General features: G+C 37.7%; 1 protein-coding gene across 2 annotated transcripts; it reads right to left on the bottom strand.

The window, feature by feature from the left end:
- Positions 1–1,229: 1,229 nt before the first annotated feature.
- Positions 1,230–12,884, bottom strand: LOC122659279 (inositol phosphorylceramide glucuronosyltransferase 1-like). 2 transcript variants are annotated; one of them, XM_043854411.1, is made up of 10 exons: positions 12,606–12,884; positions 12,281–12,401; positions 11,930–12,115; positions 6,406–6,566; positions 3,997–4,104; positions 3,595–3,732; positions 3,353–3,499; positions 2,681–2,966; positions 2,454–2,577; positions 1,230–1,447 (listed from the first exon to the last, which is right to left on the bottom strand). In XM_043854411.1, the coding sequence occupies exons 1-10, from the start codon at positions 12,843–12,845 to the stop codon at positions 1,309–1,311; spliced, it is 1,650 nt and encodes a 549-aa protein (XP_043710346.1). In that variant the 5' UTR covers positions 12,846–12,884; the 3' UTR covers positions 1,230–1,308. The 2 variants fall into 2 exon arrangements, with proteins under 2 accessions (XP_043710346.1, XP_043710350.1); XM_043854415.1 differs by having other exon boundaries at positions 12,281–12,380.
- Between the last annotated feature and the right edge of the window lie 6,121 nt (positions 12,885–19,005).

The raw sequence follows: 19,005 nt of genomic DNA, 5'->3' as shown, positions 1-19,005 counted from the left end.
GCGCACACTCCTGGACAGAGTTCTTTTTCCCATGAAAAAAATAAAAAAAATTAAAAGAAGAATAAAATGACTAATCAACTCCAAACCCCCTGTGAGTCAGATAAAGTAAAATGAAGAAAAAAAATGCGAGAATGTTTTCTGTGCCGAGGGCGCAAACTGCGCTGCACCCAGATACATGGGGGTGGGCAAAATGACCACCCTGCCTCCCGTGAATGGCTGACCCATGTGTTTGGGCGCAGGTTGCACTGCGGCACAGAGAACATCAGCCCTAAAAAAATATGAGGGGAATGATTGTCACTTGTGGGTGAGTCACCCTATCAATTTCATCAGCAGAAAATTATTTGGGGATATTTAGATAAATGAAATAATTGATCAACATGATGCTAGAAAAAAGTACATAAAAGTAGGGAAAAGGTTCCTGAGCTGATACACTAGTGCCTTTGTGTCTATCTATCTCCTCCTCACATAAAATGACTTGGTTGCCTTCTAATGAACGATACCATTTTGCTACACTTAATTGATGCGCTCTCCTATGCTGCTTGCTCAAAGAACCCTCCCATAAAAGTATCTACATAATAATTCTACCATGTAATTACATTAATACCCCTTAATACATTAGAATTTTACCATGTAATTACATTAATGCCCCTAGATACATTCCCCCTCCCCCACCCCCTTCGATATGGTTGGGCAAGCTAGCTAGGTTCTTTGCAGGTGATCCAAAGACTGTCCTGATGATTAAACTTATGCACCTCAAGTATTTACATTCACCACTGCATGCCTCATTTCATCTTGTGCTTTCATCCGGCATCCCAAGGATGAAAATCATTGGCCAAAAGAAAATTTCCCCAAGGGTATTGATTGGATTTTTTTTGTTTTGTTTTGTAATGACGTATTTTGTATGCAGTATAGGTTGTACATTATTATTTTCAGTCATGTTCCCTAACAAGGGGTTAACAAACAAGTGACAAATTGAAACATAAGCATTGACAGGTTGATGAAGCCATGCATAAAGCATGAGAATCAGTATAGCAAATAGATATACTATCGAATTTTGAATGCTACACATAAATATTGACAAAATGTTTGATCTGGATTTACAGATAAATGATTATTGACACTAATCCTGTTGAAAGATCAGTACATCAAAATGCCCAGAAATATTTTACAAAACAAAAAAATCGGTGAAACAACTTACAAATTTGGAGCAGCTTGCTGCTCATACTTCACTCTTTTTTTTTAGGGGGAGGGAGGTGGTTTCTTGCTGAATTCTGCTAATAGTTTACAAGGTTAATTCAAAAGTCTGGGTCAGCAGAAGCATGAGCTTCTTGTACGTGGCAGGTCTCTATCATCAAGGCCTCTTAAGAATGCTTTGATTGCCAGGCGCTCTGAAGCATATGTCATGAAAGAAGCCAAGACTAGACCTCCTACAACCATCAATCCTAACCTGTAGAAGTCACCATGTTATAACTAAATTCTTTGTGAGCACGATTATTTATAGAAAAAGGACTTTGGACATTCATAGATCTATTTGGCTTGCCACTGAAAAACATAAGATCATGTGCAGTACTACAGAAGTTCAACTAAGAACCTTACTGATTCTCCCTGCTGTAAATGCAGTATTACTGAGGCACTAAATGTACATAAAGATATCAAATAATAATGAAATACTAAAATCTTAATAAAATCTGAAAATGGAGTCACTGATTCTCCGGTTCTCCCCATCTTTAATGCATCAATAGGTGGGCAAAGGGAAGTAGGTATACAGAGGATCTGAGTTGACAGAAGCCATTTTTTTTTTTGATAGGTCATACTCTATTCTATTCTAAGGGAAAGGAAGGTGTGAACCAGGAGGCTTGAACCCAAGACCTCCTGGTAGCAATGGGCTTTTACGCACCACAAACTACCAAGTGTGCCAGACCCTTGTTCACAACAGAAGTCATGTGATTCCACTCCTTTCCTAATTTGAACGGCAGCCTACTTTTGTCATTTCTTATCTTGGGAGCTAAAAAGCTTTCAAGAATTAAAACGAAAACACGTCCATATTCACTAGAAAATATAGACATATCCATGATTGACCAAAAAAGATAACATTCTGATGTAACCTCCCTATTCTTTAAATAATAAGTATTTCCTACTGTGGCCAATGTGAAACTGCCTGATCCAACTTTTTTTTTGGGGGGGAAGGGTAGTCATGGGTTTTCGGGGGTTTTAATGACCCCAAAATGCAGTCCGACCAGCACCAGGTTATTTTGAAGCAAAGAGCAACTCAAGAGGGCCGCTCCATTGATTTGATGGTATAGGAGCTAAATATCAAAAAGAACATGCTTACATATCGAGCTATACATGACATTCAAAAAATGAAGCACTAGTAGAATTTGCATCTTCAGGAATTCAAATATTTGAAATGAGAAAATGCTTTAACAGCAGAACTAAAGAAATTGGAAAATTACCTCACAAACAGTGCAGTTATCCCAAGAAGACATGGGAGTGAAGGTGCAGCTACAGCTAGTAATGCCATCCCTAACCCATAATACCACGTTGCAACATCACAAGTGGACGCCCGCCGTTGATGACCTGCATCACAAATGAGTATCATCAGTACATTAAAGAATGTTCGCCACTACCTTTGTGGGAGTGTATCCATTCAAATGTATGTGCATATATAAAAATAACAAACCTTTTCCATAATCATAGTCAGAAGACTCATGGTGAGCAGGATAAGATCCTGCTTGAGCTGCCGTCATCTTCCCCCATAGATAAATCAAATGGAGATAACTTCCAAACAATATAAAGAAGATAGTGAATGTCCACTCATACAGCAGCAGCAAACCTGTCCATGGCATCACTTGCCGAGGGACAACTACAAGCGCAAGTGCAAGGGACACCACAGCAGAAATGAAGCAGATAAAAACAGAGACTCCAACTAGATAAGCAGGTACCTTGGATTGTATTCCATTAGAGAACTGGTAAACATCACAAACAGAGAGTTTTAACAACACAGAGCAGATGAAATTTTTAACTGTCATACAGGTAAAAGGAGACAGTACATCAGGCACTATATGCTCAATATAAAAACGAGCAGGAATAAAATGCAACAGACAAATTCCAGGCCAAAAGGAACTATCCAATATTCCATGATCATAACACATTTCTGCAACATCCTACAGCATATAAACCTAAAAGGTAGAGAACTGAGCAAGTGTGCTTCGAGGTAACAAAAAGATGAATGAGAAACCAGTCAATTTGACTTCTAAGCATGTTTTTTGAATGCATGAAACATCCATGCATATATTCTTTCTTTAAAAAAAAAAAGAGAAGCTACAGATTAGAACTGAGAAGGAAAAGTGACCTTTTGATTGGACTCAATGATTGATGATGAAGAAACACCAACAGTTGAATATGAAAGTCCACCACCAGCTCTATATTTGTAGTAAAGTTGTCTAAGTCGATCACAGAGTGAGCTTCTACATGGTACACCAAAAAAATCCTTCTGTAGCTGCATCAGAACGGAAAAGTTTTTAGTGACTTCATGAGCCCAATCATTGCTTGATGAGACTCTTAAGAAAGAGCTTCAGTCCTGAAGGAACTAACCTGAAGAAAAGACCGATAGTAAAAGAAAACCAGAGCAAATAGGGGAAGAAGAAAAAGAAATTTGACTAAAATACTGTCCTTCGGGTTTCTGCCCCCTCCTGTTCCTGGAAGAGATTCCTCAAGCTGTTCCCGAACATTCTGCAGCATCAGCAAAGCTAACCATTTAGTTACAGGTGCATTGGTTCCTCAGTTCAATTTCCTCCACATGCCCCATCCATATGTCATACAGTTAAGTTCCCCCCAATCCATCATATGCCATAAGGCATAAATAAGCTAAGTCAGCACCACAGACACTGCAGGTCTGCAGTTACAAACCAATAAACCAGCCCTCCCGAAGCATGCATGGATTTAAAGAAACTGTAAAGTGCATTTACAATAAAAATGGAATTTTGATGCAGTCACCTGCCAAAGGTCAACAGGTTTTAAGAGCCATGCTGTCCACCAGTCCCATGGTTTAAGGGGTCCAAGCGTGTAGTGAACAACCCGGAGTTCTTTTTCATCTACCATCCACTGCTTATAAAATAGAGAGAAAAGAAAATCCATTAAAAAATACAGAGGAAAAGAAAATTGATATTATGAATAATGGCTGGCATGATGGAAATCAAATGCCAAGTCAATGCTCACTCTACTTATGCTGTAATCATTTATATTCTAACAGAACAGTTAGGGTGTTTTCAAATGATAAAGATTGAGTGAATTGTATCTCATTCAAATGTAAGTTCCATCATCCAATATCAGTAGATGTCAGGGTTTATCAACAGCATCACCAAAAAATTCATTCAATTTTGTGCAGCTGCCATATAAGTTGTTACAATCCCATATCAGCCATATGCGTGGCTGATCCCACATCGATTCCACAAGGGACTTGATGGAGGTTGATATGGCCTTGGGTTCCCTCACCTTACAAGCTGGCTTTTGAAGGCGAGTTCTCCTGAGGTTCATATTAGTGGTATTAAAGTAACTGATCCTCGGTCCCTACCCTCGCACAAAAAGGAGCAACCTAGTGGCCAAAGTGAAGATGTTAGAAAAGGGCAACCTGCTGCCACTCAAAGACCCTAGAGCAAAGTGGAGCCGCTTAGAAAGTGCTACCTGATCCGGAGTAGGTCACCATGGACGTCGGTTTGGAAGCGTGGTGGTCTATTACGATCCCATATCAGCCGTTTGGGGGGCTGATCCCACATCAGTTCTGTAAGGTACATGGTGGGGGTTGATATGGCCTTGGGTTCCCTCACCTTACAAGACGGTTTTTAGGGTTGAGTTCTCCCGAGGTTCGTATCATAAGTCCCTCATATGTGCATCCCCAACTAGTTAAAGAATTAAATCCTCACTAAAGTACATGTATGGTTAATGAGGAAGAAGAAACATGAATCTCAAAGTACTAACAATCTCTATCTAATAGCTATAAAAGGGTCCTCCTTGAACACAAAATATTTCTAAAAAACCACAAGATAAATAAAAGGTCAATATAATCTTCTAGAACTTCTAACTATAGATAAACCTGGCTTCAATCCCTGTTAACGGAAATCATTGCTATCCAGTATCCTACTTAAACTTACATGGGCAGATTCAAGCTTAAATTTGATGGCCGTTCATCTGGGCCAAGCATGGATTGGGTGGAATCATAAAAAATCATAACTCTGAGGTCATCATGCCCCCAATAGGCATTACAGACTCCACAAAGGCAGAGCTAAGAGCTACTATGATGGGGCTAGACCTTGATTGAAGCTTGATTGCTCAAACACTTGACCTAGAGGGAGACTCATTAAGTGTGAGAGATGGTACAGGCTAAAATGAAAGGACAGTGTTGCGTGCTTCTCTTAATCAGATGAGCTTGAGCAATAATTGGATGAATTAATGAACATCGCATTTAGTTGGGTTCTACCCAAATAGCAGAGGAGCTTGCAAAATTAAAAGCAAGGAGGGATTCTTATAGCTTAGGGAATATCCAAGTGCAATGGTAAGGTTGCTTCACTGTGACCAAGTGGTCACGGGTTCGAGTCTGGAAACAGCATCTCTATGAAAGCAGGGGTAGCCTGTGTACATTATGACCCTCCCCAGACCCCGCAGTGGCGAGAGCCATATGCACTGGGTATTCCCCACCACCCCCCCCAAAAAAAAAAAAAAAAATTGATCAGAGAAGCTGAGTGGGTTTTCTATTCTTCCTCCCCTTAGGAGCTTCCTGGGTGTTTCTGTTTTCCTGTTTCTTATTCCTGTTTTCTGCTTTGTACTCCTGGAATTTTCCTTCTTTTAAAAACGTTTTTGGCTGCACATTGAAGAAGAAAAAAAAATCTTTACATGTTCTCACCCTGCCTTCTTTTTAGAGGCAGTTGCTTGACTTGGACTATGTTTTATTGTGCCTTTGAATGAACAAGATCAAATCTCCAACCCCTGACAAAGCTACAAGTTTATTAGATATTCACATAAATGGATATCATCCACTGTCTTCTCCACGATTATACTACTGCTCTGTGCCTCTGTTTGATAGAACTCTATGGGAATATGAGGATTCTAATATTGTCATTATAAATTGATCCTGCAGAGTCTGTTTGAAAATCTAGCATATCAGAAGGAACATGAAAAATACTAAAATATACTAAAAAAGAGTGTCCCAGTGCACGAGGTTCCCGCTACTGCAGGGTCTGGGAGGGGCAAATGTACACAGCCTAGCCCTCTGCTTTGCAGGAGAGGCTGTTTCCAAATTTTGAAACCGCAACCATCAGGTTGCAATAGCACAACTTAACAGTTGTGCCAAAGCTCACCCATTGAGCATAAAAAATACTATATCCATAACAAAACACAGGTATCAGTTACCTTATTGGCCAGCATATACAGGCCAACATCTGCATTATACAAGGTAGAAAGTCGCTCCATTTCAACTGGCCTAGAATTCATCACATCGGATGATAAGTTTGGCTCGAAAACATGTGCATTTGCAAATCCAGGGAAGTATGAATTCAGAAAACCCTGATCTCCTGTTATCAGGAAATAAAGTTGACTTAGCAAAAGAAAGCATATCTGCATATGACAAAAAAATAAACTCAGTAAAAATCAGATAGGTTAATATACATTTTCCGATTATGGTACAGAAAAACACACTATTTTTGCAACATCATGTAAGGTCATTGAGCTACAATTTGCCCGCTTGAGTCCTCTTAAATTTTGTAACTAAAAGGTGGAGAAAAACAATCTATTTTGGCAATAGCACGTAAGCTCATTGGGCTACAGTTTGACATATGGAAAGAGGGTGAAATGAAGAAGGCACATATCAATTGATTTTGAGCTGCCACCTCCACTACCATGAGTGTCAATGTTCATCTTCGACCGAGTGAAATCAGTGTCCTCTGAATATCGTATCTATGTGTAAGGTTGAATCAGTATCCTAGAGTTATAGTTGAATGGATCTTCTAGTTAAGATGTGACATCCTAGTGAAAGTAAACATAACTTTTTGTTGCAACTCATTCTTCCTAACCTTATAACACGTCAACAGTGGACATACAATAGTGAATGATTAAATGCCTCTAATCTTTCCACTAAATACTCAGTCACCAGTGTGCATAGATAACTGCAGTATCAATATCAATAAGTCAATGATATGCTAGAATAGTGGGAAATCCTTAAGAAAGACAAAGTTTAAAATATATTTTCTGATTTATATGGTACAGAAAAGCACTCTATTTTTTAGCAACATCAAGTACGGTCATTGGCCTACAATTTGCCCGCTTGAGTCTTGTTAAATTTTGTAACTAAAAGGAGGTGGAGAAAAGCACTCTAGCAACATCACGAAAGGTCATTGGGCTACAGTCTGCCATATGGGAAGAGGGTGAAATGAAGAAGGCACATCAATTGATTTTGAGCTGCCACCTCAACTACAATGAGCGTCAAAGTTCATCTTCGACCAAGTGAAATCAGTGTCTATGTCTAAGGTTGAATCAGTATCCTAGAGTTATAATTGAATGAATCTTCTAGTTCAGATGTAACAGGTCTTTTTTGTTGCAGCTCATACTTCCTAACCTTATAACAAGTCAACAGTGGATATACAATAGTGAATGATTAAATTCCTCCAATCTTCTCCAAGTAATACTCAGTCACCAGAGTACATAGGTAACTGCAGTATAATTGTATAAATATCAATAAGTCAATTTTAAGAGACATTGTGGATATGCATTGACATTGATGAATATGCTGGAATAATGAGAAATCCTTATGAAAGACAAGTAACACACACTACTACTAAAAGAAAAAATTGTAGTAGTTACATTATTTTACATTCTACAAATAAATACAAATACAGCTTTTACCACATAAGTCAAGAATTCCAATGTTAAATTGGAAGTGTAACGAATCTAAACCTTGATAATCAGGACCGGTGAAGAATAATAAAGCTGAGAGAAAGAGAGACGATGGAGGTGTAATTATTAAGCCACGATAGAGTCAACTTGAGATCTACTGTGGTCTATTCACCTTTATTTATGATCTGAATAACTTACAAGCATAGTCTGAATAGGAAACTAACTTAAGATAGGAAAGCAACTATGAACTAGGTCAACTAACTACTAACTCCTAACTCCTACTAACAACCAAAGATCTTAAAGTAATAAAGGAAACGACAATAGGGACACTCCCCCTATCGTGGTACATATCTTAACAGGAAGCTTATGAACAGAGAGGTTAATTCAATTCAAAAATCGGAAGAAGACAAAAATAATCAAGTAAAGACCCTTTGCATGCTAATTATATGTATTGGACCAACTTTCGACTTTGTCACAACTTGTACAGTTTTAGATTGTACAATGTCCACCCCTTTCCTGATCTCATATTAGTTCTAAATTCTAAGTGCACTTGCACCAAACTGTGAAAACTGGCTCCTTTTGACTTCAGTAGATAGAAAAAGCTATTGGATAGATAATAAGTAGGTGAGTGAGTGAGTATCCACTGACCTGAGGTAAAATGACCAAAATACCTCCAGTTTTCGTGGAAATGACAAAAATACCTCAGCTTTCCCGAAAATCAAATCAATGAGATTCTTAAGCCTCTGACTTAGATACCATATTCATCTGTGAAACTGTATCATTCATTTCATAATGTATTGGTAATGAAATGAACAGCTGAATTCATTAATAATTAAAAAAAAAACTAAGTTTCCTGTAGTATCTCATTAGCGGACCAATTTCATAAAAAACAGTATCGTAAGAAACTTAATGTTTTTTTGGGTGAATAAAGAATTCATTACCAAAGAGAAAGAGGACTACAAGAGCCCCCAAAGGGGAAAGAAAAGAAAATACACGAATACACAAAAGCCTAGGACCTCAAACAAGAGGAGAGGGCAGAGAAAGGGGGGAGGGAAGAAACATAATGTTACTCTACACCTTGGCAGGGTATTCAGCAATCATTCCTAACACATATAGGAAAACTAATCAATAAATAGAACTCACCTCCGGGAAGACCACAAAGTCAGTGAAACAACATATTCGATGGATAAGAGATACCAAATAATTGAACAAGGATGTTCAAAGGAAGAGCTGTACCTCCAGTATAAGAAGGTGGGAGGTGTTCACTTTGCTCATCACATAATTAAAACTTTTTGAACCATCTAATGGTATGTTTAAAGAATTTTCAAAACATGATAATCTCACCACAGAGATCACCAAAAAAATTAAAAGTCTTAGAAGTTAGATCTTCAAAAAATAAACACATCTGATCCAAATACATCAGGAGCCATTTAAACTTAGTCAAAACAAACAAAAGAAATAGAGGAAATTTAAAAAAAAATAAAATTTTAAGGAATTAGAAATAAACAAATTAAATTACTCTAAACTCAAATCCATACCAAGATTAAGAAATTTTTATCCTCAACCAATTCCCCCAGACTTACAAATTGAAAAAGAAAACCAATATACACAAGCCAGCTATGACCCAGATGCCATTTATGAATGGAATATAGATGCCATGTCTGAATACCAAAATCTTAATCTTCTCAATGAAATGATTATAGCCTCAACAACTTAAAAAACAAGAAATCAATCAGACTTTAACATTGTTAAGATTCTTGTTTTTACTGGACAACTCAAAGGATGGTGGGACAATTACTTGTCCACTGAACAAAAAGTTTACATATATGCAGCAGTCAAAAGAGGCGTAAATAATAACCCAATTAAAACTGACCCTCGATGCTATCAACACCCTAGTTTATACAGTCACACAACATTTTGTAGGAGATTCATATCATTTCAAAGATGGATCATCAAAATTATTAACAAATATAAAATGTCCAAAATTACAAGATTTTAGACAGTACAAAGATGTATTATTATCCAAACTCATGCTTAGGTCTAATAGTCAACAAACCTTTTTGGATAGAAAAATTTATCAACAGTCTTCCAAACCTATTCTTTGAAAGAGTTAAAATCAAACTGTGACAATACTTCTCTAATAACAACATTAATTATGATGAATTAACTCATGGAAGTTTAATCGATGTCATCAATATGGAAGCCTTAGGATTATGTAATGACCTTTAGGCTAAAGAACCAACTAAAAAATGAACAAAAAATTAGTCACAAAGAATTAGGTGGATTTTGTGAACAATTTGCTTTTCCTCCAGTAAAAAAGTATACAAAATTGAACCAATATTTTAGGCCTTACAAAAGGTATCATCCAAATAAATGCAATAACAAACCGCTAGTTGAAGTGCCTATAAAGGAAACGAAAAAAAGCCTTACAGACCAAAAAAAGGGAAAATATACAAAGCAAACTGTCTGTTTCAAATGGAATTTTTTTCCTATGCGGTTCCCTGACCAGTGTGATTCCCTAGTGCCTCTCACAAGAGGAGGGTGGACCCCACCCAGGCAGAGTGTTCGGTCAATGCCCCGGGTGGGTCCCACCCCCCTCTTGTGAGAGGAACTAGGGAACCGCACCGGTCAGGGAACCGTAGACGATAACAATTCGTTTCAAATGTGGTAGGCTAGGTCATGTTCAAAGTCAATGTTAAATGTAACAAAAAATCAATAACTTAGAGGTTTCTGAAGATCTGAAGAATCAATTATACGATCTTTTACTATTAGAGACCTGACTGTCTTGAAATATCTCTTTTGATTCAAAGTTCTGCAAATAGGAGAAGATGAGATTCCATCCCTCTTCATCTCCTTCCTCATCTCAAAGCGAGTCTGAGCCTGAACAAAGTAAATTATGTTCCAGAAATGGTCCATGCTAATGCAACGGTCTAAATATTCTAACTAAGCCACAAGAACTTTTAGATTTAGCAGAACAAATTAGTAACCCAGAAGATAAAAGACAATATCTCACAAAATTATTAGAGATAATCAATCCTACTCCAGAAGTCCATCCAAACTCAACCAGATTTCATTCTTTACAATTTCCCTGAAATATTACAAAGAATAAAGCCCCTTAACTAATGTAGACTAGTCACAAGTGATAAACACTCCACAATAGGATCGCAAACTTCAGGTCCAGCAACAGTAAATACTTCAATCGGTTCTCAGATTTGCAGGAAATTTCAGAATATTAATATAGAAAAAAACAAGAAATCGAATAAGGGAAGAAGAAGACAGGGGAATCTCTCACCAATGGCATCTCACCATACTCTCTCACAAAGCAAAGCACAAAGCTATGTCCCCCCCCCTCAATCTCATTAATCAATAATAAAATTCGTGTACAAGGCTGTAGCCCCTTACAAGCTTATATAACTCAAAAACAGACTCAAACACTAAAAAGGAAAGGCCTGACCCAATCCTTAACTGATAAGGTAACATACACTGACTATGAAACTAAAATATGAAAGAAACTGACTCAAAACAGTACTCTAACTAAACTAACGAAGTAAATCCCGTTTTAATACTTTCTACCCATTTTTTAGGCCCATTAAAGTGGTTTAGTACAAAGAAAACCCATGGGATCAAAGGCCCAACACCTTCATAACCCAACCAAGGCTTAGTTCCAATAAAATAAGCCCTTTAGATGACTTATCTGCTTCATAAACAAAATGTCACTACACAAGATTTACAAAGAGAAATCAATGCTGTAACGGTGAAATAAAAGAATTAAAACAAATAGACAGCCATCTTTGGTCAAAACTTTTAGTTTCCTGTAGTATCTCAATGATGGACCAAGAAGGGGTTCATAAAAGACAGTATCAAAAGAAACATAATGTTACTCTAAACCTTGGCAGGGTATTTTGCAATCATACCTAACACATATAGAAAAACTAATCAATAAATAGAACTCACCTCCAGGAAGACCACAAAGGTAAGTGAAATAACATTGATGGATAAGAGATGCAAAATAATTGAATAAGGATGTTCAAAGGAAGAGCTGTACCTCCAGTATAAGAAGGCAGGGTGTTCACTTGGTTCATCATATCATTAAAAACTGTTTCTGATGGCTCCACTACCATGACTCCAGAATTTAACCGTTCAGAGTGCTTCAAGTTTGCACAGAACTTACTACATTTAAAGAGATCCTCAATACTCTTGACCACAATAGTATCCGCATCAAGATACACAACTGGAAAAGACAACATTTTTCCAATATAACAATTTATACCGTAAACTAGCAAGCTAACAGGTTTCACCAAAATCACTGTTCCATACTCTTTTTTGGAAAAAATAATAACAAGAGAAATCAAGAAGTTCAACTACAACAAACAAATAATTAAGCAAGATCAACTACCTTTTTTATAGTTTGTCAAGTTAAATATCTTCAGTTTGGTATAAACGCCCCAAAACCTCGTCGGCCGTACTTGATTGGGGTTAGCTAACAAACTTATAGTCTGCACAATCCAACCATCCGCCTACAGGATAATCCAGATTAAGAGATACTAATAAACTGGAAATTATAGTCCCATTAAGTCACAGTCATAAAAATTTAAGACTATACGAAACAGATGAAAAAAAAAAAAAGAAGGGAAATTGGAGGTGTAGCTCGGAATTAATAGCCTTACTTTTCAGTTTTGCAACCCAGAAAAAAAAGAAGAAGAAGAAGAAGAAGAAAATACCTCAAGGAGCTTTTTGGCATAATCCGAAACGCCATCAGAGACGAGAACGACCATGTCCTTGGTGGAGCCAGTGTCCCGAATCGATTTGCCGAGAACTCGAACACCGAGTAGGAACTCATCTCCATAGAGAAGAGTAACATAAGCCTCAGGCTTAGATCCAGAGACCCGATCAGAAATTCCGAACTGAATGTAAGAAAACAGGATCACCAGAAAAACGAAATCGGAGAATCTCAGTCTCATCCTATTAAACACGATACGAAGAGGAGAAGCTAGATGAAACTTGGAACGGGGGTGGTAATCAAAACTTGAAAATCGAATTTTTAAATGAAATGGAGGGATCTTTCCAGTGATAATTGATGAGATAAGCGATTAAAAAGGTCAAAAACAAAAGCCTGAAAGATCAGCACAGATGGAAAGTAGCAGATATAAAGATATCGTGGGAGGGTTTGGATTGAAAAAGAGTGAAAAGATCAAAGGACCGTTGAAGCTCTGGGAAACCTATAAAATTCAAAGAGGAAGAAAGGAGAATTTTTGGCACACACTGTTTGGGTTGAACTCGTCAGACTGAGAAGATGCACATGGCCGCCACGCTGCTTCGTTCAACTATGCCGCCGTGGGCGGCGTGCGCACCCACGCATGTGTGACTTTACTATCGTACAACGGTAAAACAACACGGAAATATTAAGGCCACGCGCGGCTTGATTCCTACGGTCGGGATCTTTGTCTCGGGTAGGGTTGTCAAACGGTTTGGTTCGATTTCAGCTTAGGAATGAGTGAGATTGAAATCAAATTATTTTAAGGAACTTTAGTTTTTGATTTATTTCGGTTTTTAGTATCGGGTTAATACTAGCTTAGATCAATTTGTTTTTTTATAAAAACACTTTAAATCATCTTCCCAAATTAAACAAATAAACAACAAATAATATGAAAATTGATATGTTGTTACATATTAATTTTCTTATTTATAACCTTATGTTCATTGATTTATAACAACTACCCTTACAATCAAAAGTTTTCTCACTAATATTGAAATCAATGGATAATCAATTCACCTATTCAAAACTTTATATTTAATGATATCGGTTTGATTTTCAGTGTGTATATCGATAGATTCGGTGCAGTTTAGTTTTCAGCGGATCCCATCATACCCGAAGTTCCCAATCAATTTGGTAAGGAATGGTTCGGTTCAGTTCAAGTTTTCACTGTCGGTTTTACGGGTTCGATCTAAGTTTTTGACACCCATTAGTCTTGGGCTCTTAGCACGGAAAACATGTGCCTAACGCTATAAAGTTGTTCTACATACGCGCACCTTGCACGGCCATGCATCTAGTAGCATTACAAGGAGTCGTCCGGATCCAGTCGAGTCGTGGCCATGGTTTTATGAATCATATTGGATACGGGATCCAATACTGATCCCTAAAACCGTGATCATAACTAGGCTGATACAATCCAATTGCCAAAATCGTCTATTACCAATTACTCCAGAGACTAATGGAGATCATACAAGAGGACCGCCCTAAAAATTTTTAAACAGCATGCCTTGATAGGTTTTTCAGAGTAATTCAATTATTTGTCATCTGGCAAATCAGATAAAGCCCAAATTTTGTAAATATGCCTAAGATCCTCTATTTATATGTTAAATTTCAGCTCATAGTTGAACAAGTGATAAATTTGAGGTTTGGAAATTCAAAACTATTAGATGGTATACATTAATTGCTAGAGTACCATAGGCGTGCATGAACATACACAAATATGCATACCAATACAACAGGAGGGTATATAATCAATATCATGTATTATATATCCAGAAACATAATTATCATATTGTCACTAAACATGGCACAATGAAGATGGGCTTCTTTGGTAAGCTTATCAACGTTAAGCCGGCCTAATGAGTTTTTCATTTATTTCCCTATCCCCCTATGTTATGGGGTTTTGATGCCAAAAGATGCTCATGACATGTTCCCAAGTCACAGGTTTTGCAAGGTTTTGCAAACTCTACAGTGTGATCTACTTTTTTCCCTTATACAAACATGGTGTATGTTGGTCATGTCAAACCAAATTGAATTATGGGAAAAAGATTTCTGCCCGGGAGTGTGGCCTACACCAGCACTCCCATGAGTATATCTCTCTCTTCCCCATTTGAAAAGACATATTTGCCCCTTTTGTTTTGAGGAGCAGAGAGATAGACACATGGGAGTGGTGGCGTAGGCCACACTCCCAGATAGAAAACTGCTTCCCTTGAAATATATTCCACCATGTTTTGGCATTTTCTTTGTATTGTAATTTATTTTTCAAATATTATATTAAAAAAATTTCCTTTATGGCCCCATCAAGATGATCTTCCCTTGAGAGTACTTATAATTTTACCACATAGCAAAATGATGGGGTCATTCCCACCATTGGATAGAGAGTGGATGGTCTCAATAAGCCACTTGTCAATTTCAAACTCAAATTCAATCATATACTCTGCTTTTGTATATTGACATGCATTCTCATGTATATTCATGTATGCGTATGGTAGTTCGATCACTATTATTCAATCTCTCATAGAGTCATAGGATTAGATTTTCTAAGCTCGATTTTGCTACTTGACAAACTCTGTTTTGATCAAAGCTTGACATGTGTGCAATGGACCGAGGGTTCTATATGTTTACAAAATTTGGGACATCTAATTAAGGGTGTCAATTCGTCCGATTTTGGTCTATTGGTCCGATTCCTTAATAGTTCCAACCCTAAGGGGTTAGGACCAAAACCAAACCAATAAAATAATCAATTCCAAACTCGACATCGAGGACCATTAACTAATGGGTGGACCGATTTCGGTTCCAGCTCCTAAATGGTTCAAAGGAGTCCAAAATAAAAATAAAAAATCCCCTAACACATGCTACATATATTTAAAAATATTATAATAAGACACTAATTTCAATCACATGAGATATGCTTCATTTTTAATCTCAAATCTTCTTTTAATTGTTCTTGTCTAATTGTCTTATTCCCACAAATTATTTAATGCAGGGGTAAAAAGGAATTTTTAAAAAAATTAAAAATTATTTAATGCAACATTTAATACAATATTAATGCGATGGCCTCTCATTGGACAAAAAACGGGCTATTTTAAAAAGACAAAAAATAAGGTTACCACTTCTTAGTTCACCGCTTTGGTTACAATAAGATTTTTCTAATTCTAAAATAGACAAACTCATAGAAAAATTCATTAGAAAATCAAACCTTTCAAAATTTGTTGAAAACAAATTAACAATAGAAAAATAAAAATAAATAAAGGGAAAAGGTTCTTTGAGCCACCGATGCAGGTAATTTAGTACCTACGTGTCTATCTCACTTACATGAAATGACCTCATTACCCTTCCATGTATAATACCCTTTTGTTGCATCTCATTAGTTTATTCCCTTATGTCACTTGTTGAAACCTCTCTTATAAAAAAATGCCAAATAAAACAGATGTATATAGTTGAATTTGCCCTAATATTTGATCCATCCCAAATCATAATTGAACTATTCGACGGTTAAACTATACTCATCACATCATTCACCAATTACATGTGCCATATTTCTACCTTTTGCCTACAAAATTGGTTTACCACGTAACAACAAGAAGAAAAATTAGGGGAAAATATTGTTCTGCCCTTATACAGATTCCTTTATACCTTTCTCACTGAATAAATATTGGGACCCATATTGACATTCTCTCTCCTATTCTGACCATGTGGCCTCCATGTGGACCCTATATAGTTGATACTATTTTCCAACTCCTTATTGGTGCATCATGCTTATTCTTTTTTTTATTGTCCTAGTAGAAAACCCTCCCCCGAAAAAATAAAATACATAATGGTTAATGTCTACTCCCTATCAAGATTTAAGTAAGAGGAATCAGCCTCCATCGATTTCAATTCAGCTGAAATTGGATTGAATCCTAATATAAATTGGTCGACAAGCGGCCAAAATTGGATTTGGATCAAATGGAATAGCTGATTCCAATTCCTCGAACCATACCTCTATCCTTAGTACATATCAGACCGGCTGGATATTCATATGTCAAGCCAGGCCATCGATCCTACGGCTAGCACTTGTCACCCCACTCGACATGATGTGGACAAGGATAGTCCTTTGGGAATTCATTCGATTTAAATGGTTCTGTTCAGTTGGGTTCATACTGTAGTAGGTAGAAATCGAATCGAACCATTTATTATTCTAATTTATGAAACCAAAATTATTATTAAACGGATTCGTTTTCCCGATTTATAAAGGTTTCGGTTTCACGATTTAAACAGTTCCGGTCTCGGTTTTGTTACCAGTTTGAGGTAATAGGTTCATAAATGGTTCTTAAATGATTTCATCTTAGTTTTGTGATCATAGAGCTCGAAGACCCGAGACTCGAGAGGTAATTCATAAGTCTTTAAACCATTAAGTTTATATTTAATTTACCAAAAAACAAGTTTATATTTAATTTGATTTTTTTACGATTTTAAACCGTTGATTAACAGTTCAAAACTGTTAAGACAAGAATTCTGGAATGGATCTTCACTTTCCATTGATTGAGAATGAATGAGTGTAGGTGTAAATATACAATTTGAATTTCCTAATTTATTGTCCTACATATGGTATGTACATAAATGGGATAATTACATACTAAAATTACAGAAGAAGATAAGGTTGGTGAGATCGGATGAGCTGGTCATCCTAAGACTTCCCCTCAAGTTGGAGCGTGAAGATTGCGAGGGCCTAACTTGAAAATGAGATAGCGAAATCGGTCACGACCCAATGGCTTCGTGAACAAATCCGCAACTTGTGAGGCTATGGGAATCTTGGCCGGTCTGATGAGTCCTTGGTGCAACTTCTCACGAACTAAATGACAGTCAATCTCTATATGTTTAGTACGTTCGTGAAACACCGGGTTTGCCGTAATGTGCAATGTTGCCTGGTTGTCACAAAAAAGTGGTATAGCTTGAGAGCACTGAAGGCCAACATCCCTAAGGAGGGAAGCTAGCCACGTGAGTTCACATGTGGTGACAGCCATGGCGCGATATTCAACCTCAGTAGAAGAGCGTGACACGGTGTGTTGCTTTTTTGTTTTCCATGAGATCGGGCAATCACCAAGGAAGACACAGTAACTTGTAGTAGACCGGCGAGTCATGGGGCAACTAGCCCAATTTGAGTCACAGTATGCGCGCAATTCCAAGGTGGAATTGACTGAAAAGTAAAGGCCTTGACCAACCGTGGCTTTTAAATAGCGTAGGAGCCGGTGAGCAGCATCCAGATGGGGTTGGCGAGGCTGGTGCATGAACTGGCTCAAGATATTGACCGTATATGAAATGTCGGGTCTAGTGACTGTTAAATAAATCAGTCGCCCAACTAGGCGCCGGTAAGAGGACGGATCTGATAACAAGGTGCCATTTGAATCACTGAGTTTCAAATTCTGTTCCATGGGTGTGTCAGAAGGCCGGGCCCCCACTCAAACCAGTGTCATCCAAAATGTCCAGAACATATTTTTGTTGACAAAGAGAGAGGCCAATCTGAGATCGAGCCACCTCGATGCCAAGAAAGTATTTCAATGGGCCGAGGTCCTTGATGTGAAAGTCTTTGTGAAGCATAGCCTTAACTGTGCCAATCCAAGTATCATTAGAACCAGTAATGACTATGTCATTCACATACAAAATGATGAAAATACTATGCATCCCACGATGCATAAAAAATAATGAATGATCTGCCTCAGAGTGCTGAAAACCATAACGACACAGAGATGTAGAAAATTTGGAGTATCATTGGCGAGATGCCTGCTTCAGGCCATAGAGAGACTTGTTGAGACGACAAATAAAAGTCTCCCCCTTACGGCGATAACCAGGTGGAGGGGTCATGTACACCTCCTCGTCGAGATCGCCATGAAAGACAGCATTATGCACATCCATCTGATGGAGGGGCCATCCACGAACAGTGGCAATGGCAAGAAGCAATAGTATCTTCAAATTAGTTATGCCTTCCACCTCCTCTTGGCAACAGGAGCAAAAGTATCATGATAGTTTATGCCTTCCACCTGAGTGGATCCACATCAAATTAGTTAATAAATAATTTGGAGAAAGAATGCCATTCGATCGTCCAACGCGGCATGTGTTTGTGTCCAGACACAACTGTGTGTGAAATGATCGATGTACCTCCTGAAAAGGGAGAAAGGACCGGGAGTGTGACTGTCATTTCACATACAGTTGTATCTAGGTGATGATTGGTTACCGTTCCTTTCCCCTAAATAATTTTAGGAAGAGAGTTTCCTGAAAAACAATGTGACCCTTTTGTTGACGAGAGGGCTAATGAAAGCCTATATGAAACTATGAAAGCATCAATTGGGATGAGATTTCCATCTTTCATGGTGGTGGGATGGTCATTC

The sequence above is a fragment of the Telopea speciosissima genome, chromosome 1 (assembly GCF_018873765.1).
Source record: "Telopea speciosissima isolate NSW1024214 ecotype Mountain lineage chromosome 1, Tspe_v1, whole genome shotgun sequence".
Classification (NCBI taxonomy): Eukaryota; Viridiplantae; Streptophyta; class Magnoliopsida; order Proteales; family Proteaceae; genus Telopea; species Telopea speciosissima.
The sequence above is the reverse complement of the archived record's forward strand: the minus strand, read 5'-3'. Positions and strand labels throughout refer to the sequence as shown.

Coding starts and splice junctions, on each gene's coding strand:
- LOC122659279 (XM_043854411.1), bottom strand. CDS start 12,845: ATGAGACTGAGATTCTCCGATTTCGTTTTTCTGGTGATCCTGTTTTCT. Junction 3,500..3,594: donor ACTATCGGTCTTTTCTTCAG/GTTAGTTCCTTC, acceptor GTTCTGATGCAG/CTACAGAAGGATTTTTTTGG. Junction 2,967..3,352: donor TCATTGAGTCCAATCAAAAG/GTCACTTTTCCT, acceptor GATGTTTACCAG/TTCTCTAATGGAATACAATC.